Below are 16,366 nucleotides of genomic sequence, written 5' to 3' on the forward strand. Positions count from 1 at the left end.
GTCGGGGCGTCGTACTCCACCATCACCAGCCCGGAGCAGTTCTGGCGCAGTGCGCCCTTGTCCGCTGACGAACTCACTGTGAACTCCGTCCAGGCGGCGGTCGTGCCCCTCGTAGCGATTAAGTGCGGCCGCAGCTGCAGGATGACTTCCACCTCGTCGGCCACCAGCAGGGCCGCATCGAGCCGCACATCCCGCAGGCGAAACGCGCTGATCTTCCGGCCTGGGTTGGCTTCCTGGGCGGCAGCTTCGATGGCCATGGTCAAGAACCCGGCGCCGGGGTACAGGATGGAGCCCTGGATGACATGATCCCGGATCCAGGGCTCCTCGGACAGCCGCACGATACCACGCCAGACCCGCTCCCGCGCGCCCATTGACGGACAGGGCGCCCCCAGCAAGGGCAGCCGGGGATGCTTACGCAGGCGATGCTCTTGCGCGACGCGGGACTCCGCCCAGAAGCGGGCTGAGTGGTTCCACGGATACGCGGGCAGGTCGACAACCGGCCGGGGTAGACTGCTGCTCTCACGGTTCACCTGGCGGAGATCCACCGGGACGCCCGCCAGGAGGAGATGACCTGCGCAGGCCAGCGCGGTGCTGGTGGCGCTCTGGCCGCGCGACAGCATGCTGACATAGTCGACGCCGGAGATACCGTGTGCCTGCATCGTTTGGCGGATAGGGCCTTGGAGGGCGGAGTGTGGCCCGACCTCGACCAGCAGATCGACGGCCGCAGTACGCAGCAGATTGGAAACAGCGTCGGTAAACCGCACGGGCGAGACGAGGTTCCTCACCCAGTAGACAGCCCCGAGCTCACCGGGGTCGATCCGCCCGCCGAACACGCTGGAGTGCATGGTCCGGCCCTGGTGCGCGGGCCGGGGTTCGATGTCGGCTAGGAGCTCGAAATATAGGGCGGCGATCCTCTGCATGTGCGGCGAGTGATAGGCCGTGTCCACCTTCAACTGGCGGCCCCAGGCGCCGGCGTTCTTCACGATGGTGGCAAGCTCGTCAATGCCGGCTGCATCGCCGGACGTTGTCACGCTGGTCGGCGAATTGATACAGGCAATCACCACCTCGCCCTGGGTGAGCTCGTTGATCCATTTCGTCACCTGGTCTGGCGTTGCTGCAATGGCCATCATGGCGCCCTGGACCGTCGGATCCATCTGCTTCATCTCGGACGACAGCAGGCCGCGGAAGTAGGCCACCTTGAGGGCATCGGTCTTGGTCAAGGCGCCCAGGCAGTAGGCGGCAGCGATCTCGCCGCTGGAATGACCGGTCACGGCGGACGGTGTAATCTTCCAGGCGCTGAGGAGGTCGACGAGGGCGATCTGCAGGACTGAACACAGCGCCTGGCTGTGCGAGGCGAGGCGGAGGCGTGACAGGGCCTCGGGCTGGCCCAGTTCATCCACAGCTGACCATGGACAGCCGAGTTCCTGGCGGAGGTAGCGGTCCGACTCCTCGACACTGTGCCGGAACACCTCGTACGCCATCAGCTCGACGCCCATGCGCGCCCACTGGGCGCCTTGGCCGGTGAATATGAACCCGATGCGCAGCCTTTGGGCCGTCGACTGGCGCTGCTCCGGGTTGGCCCATGACTCGTCGGCGAGCGTCTGCGAGAGCTCGACGAGCGTGCCGGCCACAGCAACGGTCTGCCACTGCAGATGGGAGCGTCGGCTATTCAACGTGTAAGCCAGATCCCGGAGATATGAATCCTCCCCCTGGTCGGGCTGGGCGTCCGCGAGATGCTGCGACAGCGCCAAGCGGACCCGCTTCAAGCCCTCCTTGTCCTGGGCCTGCAGCCGGAACAGCCGGGGCACGGGGCTCTGCTGTGGTCCGCCGTTGATTGACGACACGCCGCCGGACTTCGCCAGGACTCGAGTTGGCCGGGGCGGGACGTGCGTGTAGTGGTGGCCGCTCCGGCTGCGGGCTTGCAAGTAGTGATAGGCATCGTCGAGGATGATATGGGCGTTGGTGCCGCCATAGCCAAAGCCCTGGGTGCTCACTCGCCGCAGGCCTTCTGTCGGCCATGGCGTCAGGGTCGTCGGGACATGGATGGCCAGATTCCCGCTCTTGTAAGTCGGCGTGGGCGGGATCCAGCCCGTCTCGAGGATGAAGACACACTTGATGAGCGAGGCCAGGCCCGCACACGCCTCCAAGTGACCGATGTTGGACTTGACAGATCCAACGATGAGCGGATCAGAGGCTGTCCGGTATTTGGAGAAGGTCCGCGTCAGGGCTTCGGCCTCCTGGATGTCGCCAGCGCGCGTGCCAGTCCCATGGGCTTCCACATAGTGGGTTTCGGCCAGCGACAGACCGGCACCCCGGTAGGCAGCCTCGATCAACTGTACCTGGGCGTCGGCACTGGGCAGGGTGAAGCCCTTGGTATGGCCATCCTGGTTGACGGCGGTGCCGCGGATGATGGCGCGGATGGGATCGCCGTCGCTGATGGCATCCTCGACACGTTTCAGGATGACGACGCCGACGCCGTCACCGCGACCGTAGCCATCGCTGGTCTCGTCGAAACTCTTGCACTGGCCGTCAACGGCCAGGAACTGCTGGTTGGAGAGAAACAGGAACATGTCCGGGTTGAGGAGCAGACTGGTGCCACCCACGATGGCCGTCTCAGACTCGCCGGTCCACAGGCTCTGGCAGGCGAGATGGGTGGCGACAAGACTGGAGGAGCAGGCCGTATTGACGGTCAGGCTGGGCCCGCGCAGGTCGTAGAACCACGAGACGCGGTTCGAGGTGGACGTGCTGCTGGTGCCCGTAGCCGTATACAGAGGCGCCGTCTCGGGATCGCGGCACAACATCTCGCGGTAGTCACTGGTGAAGCTGGCCATGAAGACGCCGGTGCGCGAGCCAACGAGCTGGTGGATGGGGATGCCGCCCTTCTCCAGCGCCTCGTAGGTCACCTCCATGATCAGGCGCTGCTGCGGGTCGATCGACTCGGCCTCGACCTGGGAGATGTTGAAGAAGTTGGCATCAAAGGCTGCGATGTCGGCCTTGAGGAAGTGGCCTCCGCGTGGCAGGCTGGTGTTGAGTTTCTTCTGGGGATAATGGAACGCATCGGCGTTCCAGCGCTGTGGATTCTCCGAGTATGCATCTGGTTGCGTGCTGGTCAACGATGGTTCCCTTAGATGGATGTGTATGTAGACTTACTTCGTCCCTGGCAGATGAAGCGCCAGAAGTTCTCTGCCGTGTCTGCATCGTCGGGAAATCGACAGGACATGCCAATCACGGCGATTCCCTCTCTCCCACTGGTCGTCATGGTGAATTATGTGATGGGAAGAGTAATGTCGCAGACGACAAGATGATAACAGAGGTTCAAATCAGCAGAGATAGACCTGCTGTGGCCATAAATCTCCGCTCGGCAATGTATGACGGCCAACATGTTCGTATGACGGGACAGAGACCTTCCTCGATCCATCCGTTCTGAAGCCATCGTTCAGACTCGATCCACGACAACACCACCCGATGTGCCACAGGACGGAAAGGAACAAAGAATTTCGGAATCCCCGAATCTGGAGATGCGCTCAGAAATGGGATCAAGAAATGCCGTTGACGGATGGCACTACCATCTCTGGAGGACAGCGACATCCCAATGCCGCTGCAAGCGAAGAAATTCCCATCTCACAAGGTACGGGATTCTGTATCACCTATCACGGAATTGGGTTGAACTGACATATCTATCGTTGCACAAAGAATTGGACTAGGAAATGCTGCCCAACCAACTCCGCACGCCATCCTCCCAATCTGACTTCCTTGACAGCGCTCTTTTTCGAATTCAGGATGAAATGTCTCGATATTTTCCTGATTTAGGGTCGTTGGTTTGCCTTTAGAAGGCTATATCAAGCAAAGGTGTGAGTGTGGCGAATCAGACACTCCTTCGATTTCCCGAATCGTTCTTGCTGGAGTGAATTCTGACATGTATATACTTAGACGCGTAGAGAACAACCAAGACATCTGTAGCACGCCATATGTGTGCGGATATCCTCCAGTGTCTCCAACCGCTGACATGACCTGGAACGGAACGCTCGAAGTCATCGCCGACGAGACCGGCGTGAGCGTCGAGGACATCGACGACCACGATGAGTTTGTTGCCCTCGGGATCAACGACATCCTCGCGCAGTCCATCCTCGCCCGCATGAAGGGCCAGCTGGGTGTCGATCTGCCGTCCACCGTCTTCGAGCAGTTTCCCACTGTGGCGGCCTTTCGCGAGTATTATCAGATTCACCAGCAGACGTCAACGTCTCGCGTGCCGCTGTCAGTCATTCTCCAGGGCAATCTGGGGACAAGCGCGCGCACCATCTTCCTCCTACCCGACGGCAGTGGTTCCGGCATGGCGTATAGCGGCATCCCTGCCATTGCGCCGTCTACCTGCCTGGTCGCCCTGAACAGTCCCTATCTCGGCGGGGGTGCCTCCAGCTACCGCAGCTCCATCGAGGAACTCTCATGCCTCTGGGTGGCCGAGATCCGTCGGCGGCTGGCCCATGGACCCTACCTGCTCGGGGGCTGGTCTGCCGGTGGCTACTATGCCTACGAGGTCGCCAAGCAGCTCCTCGCCGATGGGGAGAGCGTCCACAAGCTGATCCTTATCGACTCACCGTGCCGGGTCGTCTTTGAGGCGCTGCCCATCGAGGTCATCCAGTACGTGGCATCGCGCAACCTGATGGGCAGCAACTGGGGGCCAGAAGGCACGCCGCAATGGCTGCTCGAGCATTTCCGATCGACCCTCCGCGCTGTCGACGACTACCACCCCACAGCGATGAGTTCTGAAGACGTACCGGAGGACACTTATATTATCTGGAGTCGTGATGGTGTCCAGCAGAATGCGGCAACCACGGGGCTGGATCTGCGCGTCAAGGTGTCGCGGTTTCTGCTGCAGGGGAAGACTGATTTTGGGCCGCAGGGATGGGAGCAGTTGCTGCCGGGCACGAGGATCAACATCGCCACGATGTCAGGGACGCACTTTTCCCTGATCAGTGAGCCCCATGTGTGTTATCACCAGAACTTCTCTTGTTGCTTAGCTATCTGACCGCTGACTGACTGTCAGGTAAACGAACTGGGGGATTTACTGCGGGATATTGTGAGCGACATGCCAATTGACCGACAGGCACGCTGGCAGCGTGTGCCAGGAACAGGAACCACAAACTAAGAAGGGCAGAAGGGAGAGAACTTGCCTATCCTTCCATAATAGGAAGGACGCAAAGCATTCATCTTCGAAGGAAAATTTGTCTTCAAAAAAGAGAGAAGAAGAAGAAGAAGAAGAAGAAGAAGAAAAGAGGACAAAGGAAGAGAGACGTTGTGGGAGAGAGAGAGTAAGAATGAGAGAAAGAGAAAGGAGAAGGTGATTGACCTAGGAGATTGAATCAACTCATCGAATACAACAGAATACTGTCCTCTCTTACTTTTCCTGGGGGAAGGGACGATGATAGTCGTGACCTGGTTTCTAGGACCACTTGCTGCATTTATTGATAACAAAAAAGAACGAACAAAGAAATGAAGCTTTGGAACTGAGGCCTGAGGCTTGCTTGATTGTGTGAACTGTGAACTAATACCTAATCTAGAAGGTGGCAGACTCGAGGTCATGTGCCATACCTGCCTAATTAGGTAGGTCCCGCTATCTATGACCGATATGGTAGGTTTTTCCGGCGGGGTAAAGAGAGAGTACCAGCAACTTGTTAATGCTGTTTTTTCTACCTCTAGTTATTATTATAAGAACCATCTAGATACCAATATCAATAATCTATTCTAGAAGGTGGCAAAGCGCATGTGGATTAGAGAGCCCTCTAACCCTGCCCTAATTACCAGATTCGGGGAACTGCCCAGGCCCCAATGAGCTAAGCCCGACTGGGACAAGGTGTCATCGACTCGCAATATTATTACCTATACTCGCAACCAGCAACAGGCTTAAAAGAAAGGCCTCATCTTCTCACATTCCTGGTTTTATATTTCCAATGATATGACTGGTCTGTAGTCAGGATGTCATTATGTCGCTCTCTCCGCGGCTTATTACTACAGAATACTACTCTGCACAACAGACCAAAGACCATCAGGAAACCATTGCAGGTCTCAAGAAGACATACGACATGCTTGAGCAAGATGACGCCTTTTATCTGGAACCAAGTTTTCTTAACTCCCTTCGTATCAAGTGCGAGCCCCTGGACTTCAATGACGACGGGAGTTATGCGGTGCCATTGCAACCATGCTTCTTCCAGCCCTTGCCACTTCACGACCTGCTCGCTCACCCCATCAACTCTCAATCTGCGAATATTCAACGAGACCTGACAGCGGAGGAAAGATTGATTGAGCCCGAAGATGATGACCGTCACCTAGACAGGGTGAACTTCATGTGCCGCTTCATGGAAAGGCAGTTCAGAGGATATCCTCGAAAGGGGACATCGAATGATGGCTTGGGGCTTATGTATCTGACGAAATGGAGATCCGCGTAAGCAGGTCTCTTGAGCTGCATATCGCAATGTTAGAAATTCTTGACGAGTTCGAGGACTCGGTCTTTAACTTTGTGCGTCCTCAGTAGTCACCCATAAGTATCTGGAAGGTGCCTGAGCAGTTCCCACCACATCCGCATGTCATGTTTACGATGCGGCATGACCTTCAAGGTGATGAGAGACTGTTACGAGGTGAAGTGCTTGCGATCCTGGCAATAATGAGAACCCGTCTGGAAGTGCCTCTTCTGAAAGACAATCTGACCATACCAGTAAGTATGCTATCATTCTTGGTAATGTCATGTCTAACTGGTTCTTTCGAGATCATGATATTCTCTTTCATGGGCCGGCAGCACGGAAGAATCCTCCAGGCGCATTCTGACCGACTGAACACATCATTCGGAAATCACGGCTTTATGATTTCACATCCAAGGAGAAAGCCCGGGCTCCCACTCGACTATTTACACGATACATGGCGAGTGATCCTGTTGGTGACACCAGAACTCTGCCAGGGCCAATAGTTGCGTAATTACTTTCGCTGATCACCGCCCAGTTCTACATGGAATACACCTTGGTCAGCTCCAATCACATTCATGCCTTATAAATGTAAAAGCATACTACCCGTCTATTCTTCTAGAAATCTAAGAACGAGCAAATCTGCGCTGAATTTACATGGGCGGTGAAATTAGATAGCGATATGAGCTGTCAAGCCTGTCACATTTTGAGCTTTATGAAGGCTCATATTATAGGCTTGCAGAGGGCCGAAGGTCCGGATCATCTAGGCATAAGGCTATCTTGGTGTGAAGCCTATAAAAAAGCCTATAAGAAACTCCTATAAAGCCTATAGTAAATTATTTTATAAGCTTAGTTTATAAATAGAAATTTTCTAGTCACCTGACTTTGTTGCCCAGCGAGGGGTTTAAAGTTTGTATACCTACTCTGTACTGTAATTTTAAATTTGTCGATTGCAATTAGCACTGTTTGCATTTAATTAAAACTGATGTATGGCCTCTAGCTGCAAATTCTGAATTTGTTTTGCATTAATCCTTCACCCTATACAAGAAGAGATATATGGATTCCTCTTAATGAAGCCTGCAGTCTATGCCTTTCCTAACAGAGCAGTATCTCCATTCATACAGAGGATTCAAGACGCCATTTCTTATATATAGGAGTACACAGGAGAGAATCCTTAGGAATCCTGCTCAATTATCTAATCGGCTAGGAAATTCCTCCTAGGCAGGAGTCAATCTTTGATATTGTTCATGACTGATTTGCTTCATAGTGATACCAGCCTTCTAATTGCACAGGGTTGTCTTTGGGACACCATATGCTACAGCAGCTGCTCAGAGGGAACTGAATTTGCCAGAATTATAATCAGCAAGTGCCTTTTATATAGTAATTTCATGGGAATCCATTTTGAACAAGATTTGGAGGTTTTGTAGATGCTTTTTGTAGAGCAATGCATGTAGGTGCGGTGGACGGGTTCAGGGGGCGGCATCTTATATCAATCAATAATCAATGAATAAATCAATTAATAATCAATAGAGTTATCCTCTGATTTTCCACCTGCTGTGAGCAAATACCCCCCGCAAGGGCCTGTTACCTATCTGACTCGAGCAATACAGAAGTGCCGTCTTCGGCAATACCGCCGCTACTCCCCCACTGAGTAAATCTGACCACAAGTTTAACACTGATCCCGGATTTCCCCAGCCTTTGCCATTACTTCAACACCTCTTTCACCTTCCAGCCCAAGTCCTTCATGGCTTTCATGAAGGCCTTTCTACGGCTCATAACATCCTTGTCTTCCACCACCCGTCTACCCCGCCACGCACGGTAAATGGACTGGTACCATGCCACTCTTTCTGCTCTGGCTGTTAGTGGGTAAAACCGTGGAGGAACCTTTTTCTACATACCTGATGCTGCCATGGCCACCTTAGACTGGATCTCATTCCAGTCCATTCCCGACTCTGTGAGTGCGATACCAAGGTAATACCAGGGTTTCGTGTAGTACAAGCCACCTCCAACAGGCTGCGCAAGCACCTTCTTGGTTCGGAGCAGCCCCAGGACACGCGAATACAGTTCGTGCCTGTCGGGTTTCCCTGCGCGTACCCGGGCGGACTCGTCTAATTTCCATTTGTCGACGTCAAACCCAAAGATGGAGGGGAACTGTATCCCCATGTTCCTTCGGACCTCATCGGCCTGGTGCATTGCGCCGAGTCGGTATGTGATGCAGTTATATAACCTGTCTATTTCTTTTGCATCGAAGTCGTCGGTGTTTCCAAGGATTTTCTTTAATCTCTGGTGTAGTGACAGATTGGCAGCCCACTCGTCAAGGCCCGGATATGAAGCAAAATACCCACGTGCGAGGATCTAACTCGTTGGCGTTTCCGCAGGTGTCCCGTCCTTGAGATGGTGCCTTCTCCGGAGCCTTGGCCGCCAATTGCTGGGATTTTCCGCAGAGATTCCCATCGATCCTTGTAAGAGGCAAGGGGGAGTCCAAGACGGCGCCGATATTCTGTCTCCCATTCATCGTCTTGTGCTGCAAAGTGAGTTTGTTGGTCCTCACGAAAACGATCGATTTTCTTTAATGTCTCAAAGATCGAGTGGGCCAACTGGATATACGTCGGATGTTCCCGAACCTCTTGTTCCTCTGGTGCTGCCTCAATATCGATCAAGGACTGCAGAATTGCAGTCGCCACGGTGCTGCCACTCGCACGCCCCACGCTTCGGCTCAGTGGCCAAGACCGAGTTTTCTCCGTTGGACCTGCCGCGGTGACACCGGTGGTATTGAGTAATTCTTCACGACTGTCGGTGAGATCAGGCTGTACCAGCCAACCCCCGGAGAAACACGAGGTCATCAATAGGGTCACGGAAGCGTTCTTCGGCAGCAGTCTTTTGACGTTGTTCATGTGGAGTATAGGGGCCTTTTCGGGGTCCCCCTTCCCCCCAACGAAAACTCCATAGGAGTTGGGGTCGCCATGGCCGAAGATCAGAATGAGGAGGTGCTCATCCGCTTCTGCTGCCAGCCGGACCTGCTCTCGCAGTGTACTTAAGAACCGCTCCAGCAGGTCTTCTCGCGGCACAACCCACAGATTGCCCGCCTGGGTGATGCGTAGCAGTGTGTCCTTGTCAAGAACAATTCGCCTCTCTTTCTTCGGGTCTCCGTGGGCATACTTCGCATACTTGGCTACCAGATCCTCGGGCCTCTCACAAGTCAACCAGCATTGGTTGGACGATGGTACAGCTAAGCGGTTGCACCGAGGGTAAGTCCACTGCACTACCCGTGCAAAACGTGCAAATAAGACAGACTTACCCATTGGGGAGAGCAAGTGATGGAACAGATAGAAATCAGAGAAGAACTATCCATCCTCCTGGGGACTCGCGAGGTTTTGCCAGTCCGTGATGCCACACAGCCCCAGAATACGGCTTTTCGGAGGCACATCTGGTGGACAATGGATTATGAACTCCATTTCTTCCAGGTCTGCGCGGATTCCCGTGGCGCGGCCAATGGCATGAAATCTGGCGATGCTGTTAGGGCGAATGGTACTCATTCTGATGAGGGAGAAAGGGGAAATTAGGCAATGATGGGGTTGTAGTCAATGGCAAAGCCGTGGCTTTCGCAACGGATGGATACTAGCAAAGAATGGAATGGAAAGAAAGAAACGGACAGAACTGGTGGACTTACTGATTAGACCTCAAGGTGCCTTCCTTCCAGAACTGGAAATTATGTTCCTCAGGGCAGAAGGAGCATTGCTTCTGTCTTAAGGCAAGAGCAAATATCACACAGTACTTGGGTAGTCATGACATCCATCATGGCTATTATTACTATCCCTGTTATGGACCAGAAGAGAGAAATGCTGCCTGGAAGTGCCTGGGGATTCCCGAAAAAAAAAAAGAAAAAAAACATATTTGCCAGCAGGAGATCTGGCTCATTTACATATCACAGATTACATACGATCATTTGCTCTGCACCCATGCTTGCAGTCTTGAGTAATAATGCTACCTACATAGGTCAGGTAACTCCGAGGCGTTCCCATAGAGAAAATGTATCGTATAAAGCTGCTACTAATGGCCTGGCAGAATGTCTGGTAAAAATTGCAGGTGCTGTTCTTATAACTGCTAAAGAACCAATAGGGCTGCTTTCATGAGTAAGCAATCGATTATTAGACGGGCAGGAATTTCAAAGTAAAAACCTAGCACCCACATGACAGCCGGCGCGGCTCAGAAGTCTGGTCAGGTGACTTTTGATCACGTGTATTGGATCACGTGGCAGAGTGTCGTTTCCGAATTAGGAAAGGGCTGGGTCGGTCTCGCTTCGATATATTATCATACTCCTCCTCGACAGTTCTGATTCTTCTTTCTTCTCCTTTTCCCTAGCTTCGAATTCTAGTATCTAGGCTGCCAATATGATTTTTATTCATTTTTGAACGAGCCGTCACACCTGGAGCAGGCGCCTCACAGAGTTATAGTGACGGTTCCAAATTTAGGGAGAATAGGTCCAAAAATAGACTCATTATTAAAAGGGCTGGTATGTCGGCTAAAGTTGCACAGCATGATAGTGGGGAGGTCAAATAGCATAGGAGGGGTAAAAATAGTAAGGCAGTAGTTGCAAGTAGGTGGCAGTTGGCAAGAATTAAAGAGCAGTCAGAGGAGGTAGAGTGGAAGCAGGAAGGAATAGGAGGGAAGCAAGAGGCAGCAGAGGGAAGCATTGGGCCAGCACAGGGGAGCAGAGGGAGAGCTGGGCGGCAGTAAAGCAGCAGGCGCAGGATACCCATTCTAGTCACATGGCAGTTCAATCCGGCGGATTAATACCTAGGTACTGTACTGTACCTACGAGGTATCTCTCTCTCTCTCTGTTTCCCAGTCTGAGTGGCTCTGGAGAATATCCTCGGACCTTGAATATATTTAGAACATATAAATTTCCCTTCTCCGCTTTGACCGATTTCAGCTTATGTAGCTACAACCGGACCCTTCAACAAGAAGCCATGGATAATACTATTGATAAGGTCAAACATAACGTTTACTTATCACTTATCTACCTATCTAGGTATCTACCATATCATGGATACATGTACTGGATTTGTAGGTGCTTATATGTGGCGGTAGCTAGCTTTTATTTCTTATAAGCCAGGTTCCACCACACCGGCACGAGTACCCGACCTACGCTCCTACCGACAGTGAATCAATTGCTGCAAAGCCCGCTTAGACCGGGCCGGTGACTCTGACCCGCCCTACCAGTATCTAACTAACATCTATGTGCCAGCTGGCTGGCCAGCCAGTCAACCAGTAGACATTACGGCTGTACCTACTTACGGCAATGATCATATCTGCATTGCAAGTGGAGATACTTCGGTTCGAAGTATTTAAATTAGACATGTGCTGCACTACTGTATACCTATGATGATAACGTGCTGTACTACCTACTTCAGATACGGGATCTGTTTGATTTGATACAGATCTACGACTGCCAGTCCTTCCCCAATATCCCCTTCCCCGCAGTGGGTGAGTGAGAGGACTCGTCGTCTGTCAAGTGTGCGGTTTATCCTTTTTTGGGGTGGATCATTATAGATATCATTTGCGGCAGATTCCGAGACCTCGCACAGGAAGATAGATCCCACAGCTCAAGCAGACAGAAACCAGCGAGATGATCGGGACTGGTGGCCTTTGCTCCAGACGAGCCATGTCACGCTCGCCCTTACGTATAGGGTTGTCTCGCAACGAGTTGTCTGCTTCGATCCAGTCTCTGCGCATCCCTATCAGACACACACATCATCAAGTCAATTCACGGCAATCGCCGTCATCTTCCACAGCTGGGACAGCCTCAACAGGAACTTACCCCGGCACCAAGATCGCAGCTCAGCCAGAGAAGCCAGCATCACCACTCTCCATTCTACCGCTCAGTGAAGTCATCCGATCATTGTCGGTCACGACGATCTCCTCGGTGCCTCTCTTTCTGGGCCCGACACTGGCAACACTCTCATTCCTAGCCAATTCAAAGTCAGCACTCCTGGATCCAGATCGGAATGGAATCCTTAACTTTTTGCTCCGGAAAACGCTCTACGCCCAGTTCTGTGCCGGCGAAAATCCACCGGCCGTCAAAAAGTGTATCAAAGAGCTTAAGCGGATGGGATATTCCGGAGTCATCTTGGGTTACGGTAAGGAGGTCGTGATGGACGAAGACGAAGCGAGTGCGGTTGGGACGCAGACTCTCGACAGCCGGGACGACGCTGCAGTCCAGGAGAGAAATACCCGCGAGGTTCTGGCCTGGAAAGACGGCACGATGAAGACTGTCGAGCTGGCTGAAGAGGGAGACTTTGTGGCTTTGAAATTCACAGGCGCCGGAAGACAGGCTCTCAACCATTTGATCCGTGGTCTGCCACCATCTCCGGAGCTTGAGCAAGCCATTATCGATATCTGTGACCGGGCTCGAGAACGCAACGTCAGGCTTCTCTTCGACGCTGAGCAGCAGGCGGTCCAGCACACGATCGATTCATGGGTCCTGCACTTTCAGCGCAGATACAACGGCAGCTTCACGCTGAGAGGCGAGCCCCGGGCTTTGGTCTATGGCACCTACCAAGCCTATCTCCTATCCACCCCTGCAACGTTAGCCCACCATCTTGCTGTTTCGCAGAAGGAGGGTTTTGTGCTGGGTGTCAAACTTGTCCGAGGTGCCTATCTCGGAAGTGACCCGAGACATCTCTTCTGGGAAACGAAGGAAGGTACCGACACAGCGTACGACAGTATCGCTGAATCATTGATCACGAGGCAGTACGGAGCAGTCCTGAAACCGCACCCTTCCGATCCAGCTGATTCCACCGCATCAAACCGGCCAGCATTTCCCCAAGCAGACCTGGTCCTAGCAACTCACAACCGGAAATCCGTCCAGAAAGCTCGGGCTCTTCGCAACCAACAAGTTCGAGCCAGGCAGCCCTTGATCGAAATGGCCTACGGCCAGTTGCAAGGCATGGCCGATGATATCAGCTGTCGACTGGTTCAAGAATCCAAGCTCGCGAAGGCCAACGGGGGTATTGACGAGGAGGTGCCAAAGCCGTATAAGTATCTTGTCTGGGGCACGGTGGGAGAGTGTACAAAGTATTTGCTTCGTCGAGGACACGAGAATAGAGACGCAGCCTCACGAACAAAGGATACAAGACAGGCGATGTTTGCTGAACTCAAGAGGAGGGGTTCCCTAGGGTTTTTGTCGAATAATCGTCACTAATCAGAGAACATAATGCAGAAATCAGTATCAATGTTGGCTTGTCTTCCTACTTGTCATATATACACTGATTTCTTGTACAGGATGTTCAACCCAGGAGGGGGTGAGGTGCTTCAGGGCAAATCTTCTGCTGTGCAAGGAGTCATTCCAGATATATTGACCTCAAACGGGATATTTAGCGAATAGCACACCACGTGCCCAAAAAGGCAACATATCAGGTGCCTTCAACGGAGGAGAACCAAGCCGTAACCGCACCTAGGCGATAGAGGCCGTCCAGGAACTATCCGGTTTCCTTTCATCTCAATCTGTTCATCTCAATTCCCACTGCCAGATCATATCTGGGATTGACCATCCACTAGCGCAAAATAACTCTTTGATGCAAGAAAGCAACAAAGAGGCAAGCAGACGCGTCGCGCGTCAGTCAGGTAAAGATCTGTGAACTATCACAGCAGCCTAAATCCAACGCTCTCACTCTGTCTTACTTGTCTTCCTCTGGTCGGAGGACTCCGTCCAACTGACAAGATTCACATCCCCCGCCACAAATCCATCAACCTTCCCCCCTTTCATCTCTTCTCATCACACCTTTAGTCTTCTTGAGTGCTGAACCATCGATTCATCAACTCAGTGTTGAGGGCCCATCTCAGGTAGTATAAATTCACACACTGGCTTGCGTGAAATATCCTGATATTGGCCCACGACCTGAATTTGATATTCAAGAAGAGATCATCACAAACTTTTTTATTAGTCTCCCACTCAAGTCCCAAAGGTGCTGGGACACAACCATCATTCTTCTGTCCATCTGTTTTCCTAAGAGAACTGTTGAAAACACGTCATAATGGCCATCTCATCCGCAGAGAGTAAGGTGATGGATCACGCGATGACTCAGTCGTTGTTGCACCTTACGAACATTGCAGACTATGTGAGTAGCACACCGTCGTGAGACGTCGATTCTGTTCTCTAGATGATGACTTCTGACGGATTCCCAGTTTCGTCGTGCTGGCCACAACCCTGCTGCCAACGAGATTGGCAAGCTCAGCATCGAGCTGGTCAGCGTATTCTCCAAGGCGTCCGCCGAACTTGAACTCAAATATCTCACCGACAAGATCCTTGTAAGTTGGTCCCATGAGACCTGGAAAGGGAAGATGGAAGACCCTGACAACATGAGCAGTCGTCTCGCACTTCTGTCGACAGCAAACCAAATGGCGAGAATGGATACAAGGGACCGAAGCAGGTCGCAATGATCGAGAATGGTCATAATCACTCTCAGCCTGTCAGCATGCCAGGTCATGGACAGGCAAAGCAGGGTGATCAAGACCCAGTGGGCCTGCAGAACGTCAGGCTGGATCAGGAAGGAATGGCTAACGGAACAATGACCAATGGACTAAACTGGGCCGGAATCGTCGCTGGAGGGGGGCGTACTCGTCCCAACTTCTCGGCTGAGACTTCCGACCCCCAGCCAGAGCCGTCCATCCCAGGTTTGGCCTCATATAGGAACCTGTCGACCGTGAAACAGCCGTCGGTGAACGTAATTAGCCATCTCCTGCAGGCGCCCCTCGAAGCTGTAGTTGAAGATGGAAAGGCCGGAGTTGTCTATGTGCAGGGCAAGACTGCCGGCAACTTCGTCCACTTCATCACCACCCGCATCCACGAAGGACCTCTGTACGAGATCAAGATTGACGGGCCAACAAAGGCGACGATCACTTTCCAGCATCTGTTGCACGCCCAGCTCTTCATCGATCGAAACCAGGAATTGGTGATGTCTACCGGCCGCTCCTGCTTTGGCAGCGGCTACACGCTCAGCCTGGGAGAGCCGATCGAATGGCACGCCAACCTTCGCCGTATGAATCATCCGGCCAGAGAACGCCGTCGCTTGACCTTTGCGAAATCCAAGCTGTTTTCTGACCAGCTGTCTCCCCAGAAGTGGGAGCGGGAGGTGGCGTCGGTCGCTGGTCCAGGAAACCTGGAGTTCACATGGATCTTCAACACCGGCAATGGTAAGAACGCGTTGTAGTTTCGTTTGTCTCCTGCTAACACTTGCACGTGTCCAGCCACTGCTGTCTTCCGCAGCACGGCCATCGCACGCCGCGTCCTCCACACCTTCCTCGCGTGGAAGAACCACCGCCACGTCTATCACAACATCGAAGTGACTTTCTCGACGGACCCCTGCGAGAAGGAACTAATCTTGTCTACTCAGATGCGGGCCAAGCAGCGCCCCCCTCGCGTTTAGGCTCGCCGTGTTGCTGCTCGACACGAGTTCTAGAATGGAAGGAGCGAACTGGCAGGGCCCATACACGTGACCCCGACAGGATATTGTCGAAAGCGGATTGAATCGCGAGTCCTCGTTGCCTACTGTGATGAAGACCGAAGTGTAGCTGCAATTCTCTGTCCCTTTAATCACTTTTTTCTTTTCTCTTCTTTTTTCTTTACGCATGATTGACGGCACAAGTGTTGAGTGGTTGTTTCTTTGTAGGGGAGAGTTCAGGTTGTCGAATCGAAGCGAGAGAAGTCACTGAGGGCTCGGCATGGAGGTCAGATTATATTTTGTTTATTTTCTTTTCATTTTCTTCAACCCACGACTGTCAGCAGATTACCGCACACGATGTATGTAACTGTGACTAGGTCTGGAAGTGGTGTAATACTCAACACGTCTTTATATTGACTCTTCGTCCTCTGTCGTCTATCTGGTAGTCTCTATTCATAACCTCTGCTCACC

The 16,366-nt window shown here is 52.8% G+C and overlaps 6 protein-coding genes across 6 annotated transcripts; 4 read left to right on the forward strand and 2 right to left on the reverse strand.

Annotated features, from left to right (window-relative positions):
- Positions 1 to 4,006: 4,006 nt before the first annotated feature.
- Positions 4,007 to 5,146, forward strand: VTN77DRAFT_7877 (uncharacterized protein; the record flags this gene model as incomplete). The annotated part of the gene is made up of 2 exons (XM_069424312.1): positions 4,007 to 4,984; positions 5,045 to 5,146. 2 exons carry the CDS (start codon positions 4,007 to 4,009, stop codon positions 5,144 to 5,146), a joined length of 1,080 nt encoding a protein of 359 aa, XP_069274988.1.
- Positions 5,147 to 5,981: 835 nt separating this feature from the next.
- Positions 5,982 to 6,443, forward strand: VTN77DRAFT_7878 (uncharacterized protein; the record flags this gene model as incomplete). Its single annotated transcript, XM_069424313.1, has 1 exon — positions 5,982 to 6,443. One exon carries the CDS (start codon positions 5,982 to 5,984, stop codon positions 6,441 to 6,443), a length of 462 nt encoding a protein of 153 aa, XP_069274989.1.
- A 1,713-nt stretch (positions 6,444 to 8,156) lies between these two features.
- Positions 8,157 to 8,645, reverse strand: VTN77DRAFT_7879 (uncharacterized protein; the record flags this gene model as incomplete). Its single annotated transcript, XM_069424314.1, has 2 exons — positions 8,157 to 8,299; positions 8,351 to 8,645. The coding sequence occupies 2 exons, from the start codon at positions 8,643 to 8,645 to the stop codon at positions 8,157 to 8,159; spliced, it is 438 nt and encodes a 145-aa protein (XP_069274990.1).
- An 83-nt stretch (positions 8,646 to 8,728) lies between these two features.
- VTN77DRAFT_7880 (uncharacterized protein) lies at positions 8,729 to 9,754 on the reverse strand (the record flags this gene model as incomplete). The annotated part of the gene is made up of 1 exon (XM_069424316.1): positions 8,729 to 9,754. One exon carries the CDS (start codon positions 9,752 to 9,754, stop codon positions 8,729 to 8,731), a length of 1,026 nt encoding a protein of 341 aa, XP_069274991.1.
- Positions 9,755 to 12,117: 2,363 nt separating this feature from the next.
- On the forward strand, positions 12,118 to 13,656 carry VTN77DRAFT_7881 (uncharacterized protein; the record flags this gene model as incomplete). The annotated part of the gene is made up of 1 exon (XM_069424317.1): positions 12,118 to 13,656. The coding sequence occupies one exon, from the start codon at positions 12,118 to 12,120 to the stop codon at positions 13,654 to 13,656; it is 1,539 nt and encodes a 512-aa protein (XP_069274992.1).
- Positions 13,657 to 14,890: 1,234 nt separating this feature from the next.
- Positions 14,891 to 15,664, forward strand: VTN77DRAFT_7882 (uncharacterized protein; the record flags this gene model as incomplete). The annotated part of the gene is made up of 1 exon (XM_069424318.1): positions 14,891 to 15,664. One exon carries the CDS (start codon positions 14,891 to 14,893, stop codon positions 15,662 to 15,664), a length of 774 nt encoding a protein of 257 aa, XP_069274993.1.
- Between the last annotated feature and the right edge of the window lie 702 nt (positions 15,665 to 16,366).

The sequence above is a fragment of the Rasamsonia byssochlamydoides genome (genome assembly GCF_041956645.1).
Source record: "Rasamsonia byssochlamydoides strain NRRL 3658 unplaced genomic scaffold VTN77scaffold_66, whole genome shotgun sequence".
In the NCBI taxonomy this organism is placed as follows: domain Eukaryota; kingdom Fungi; phylum Ascomycota; class Eurotiomycetes; order Eurotiales; family Trichocomaceae; genus Rasamsonia; species Rasamsonia byssochlamydoides.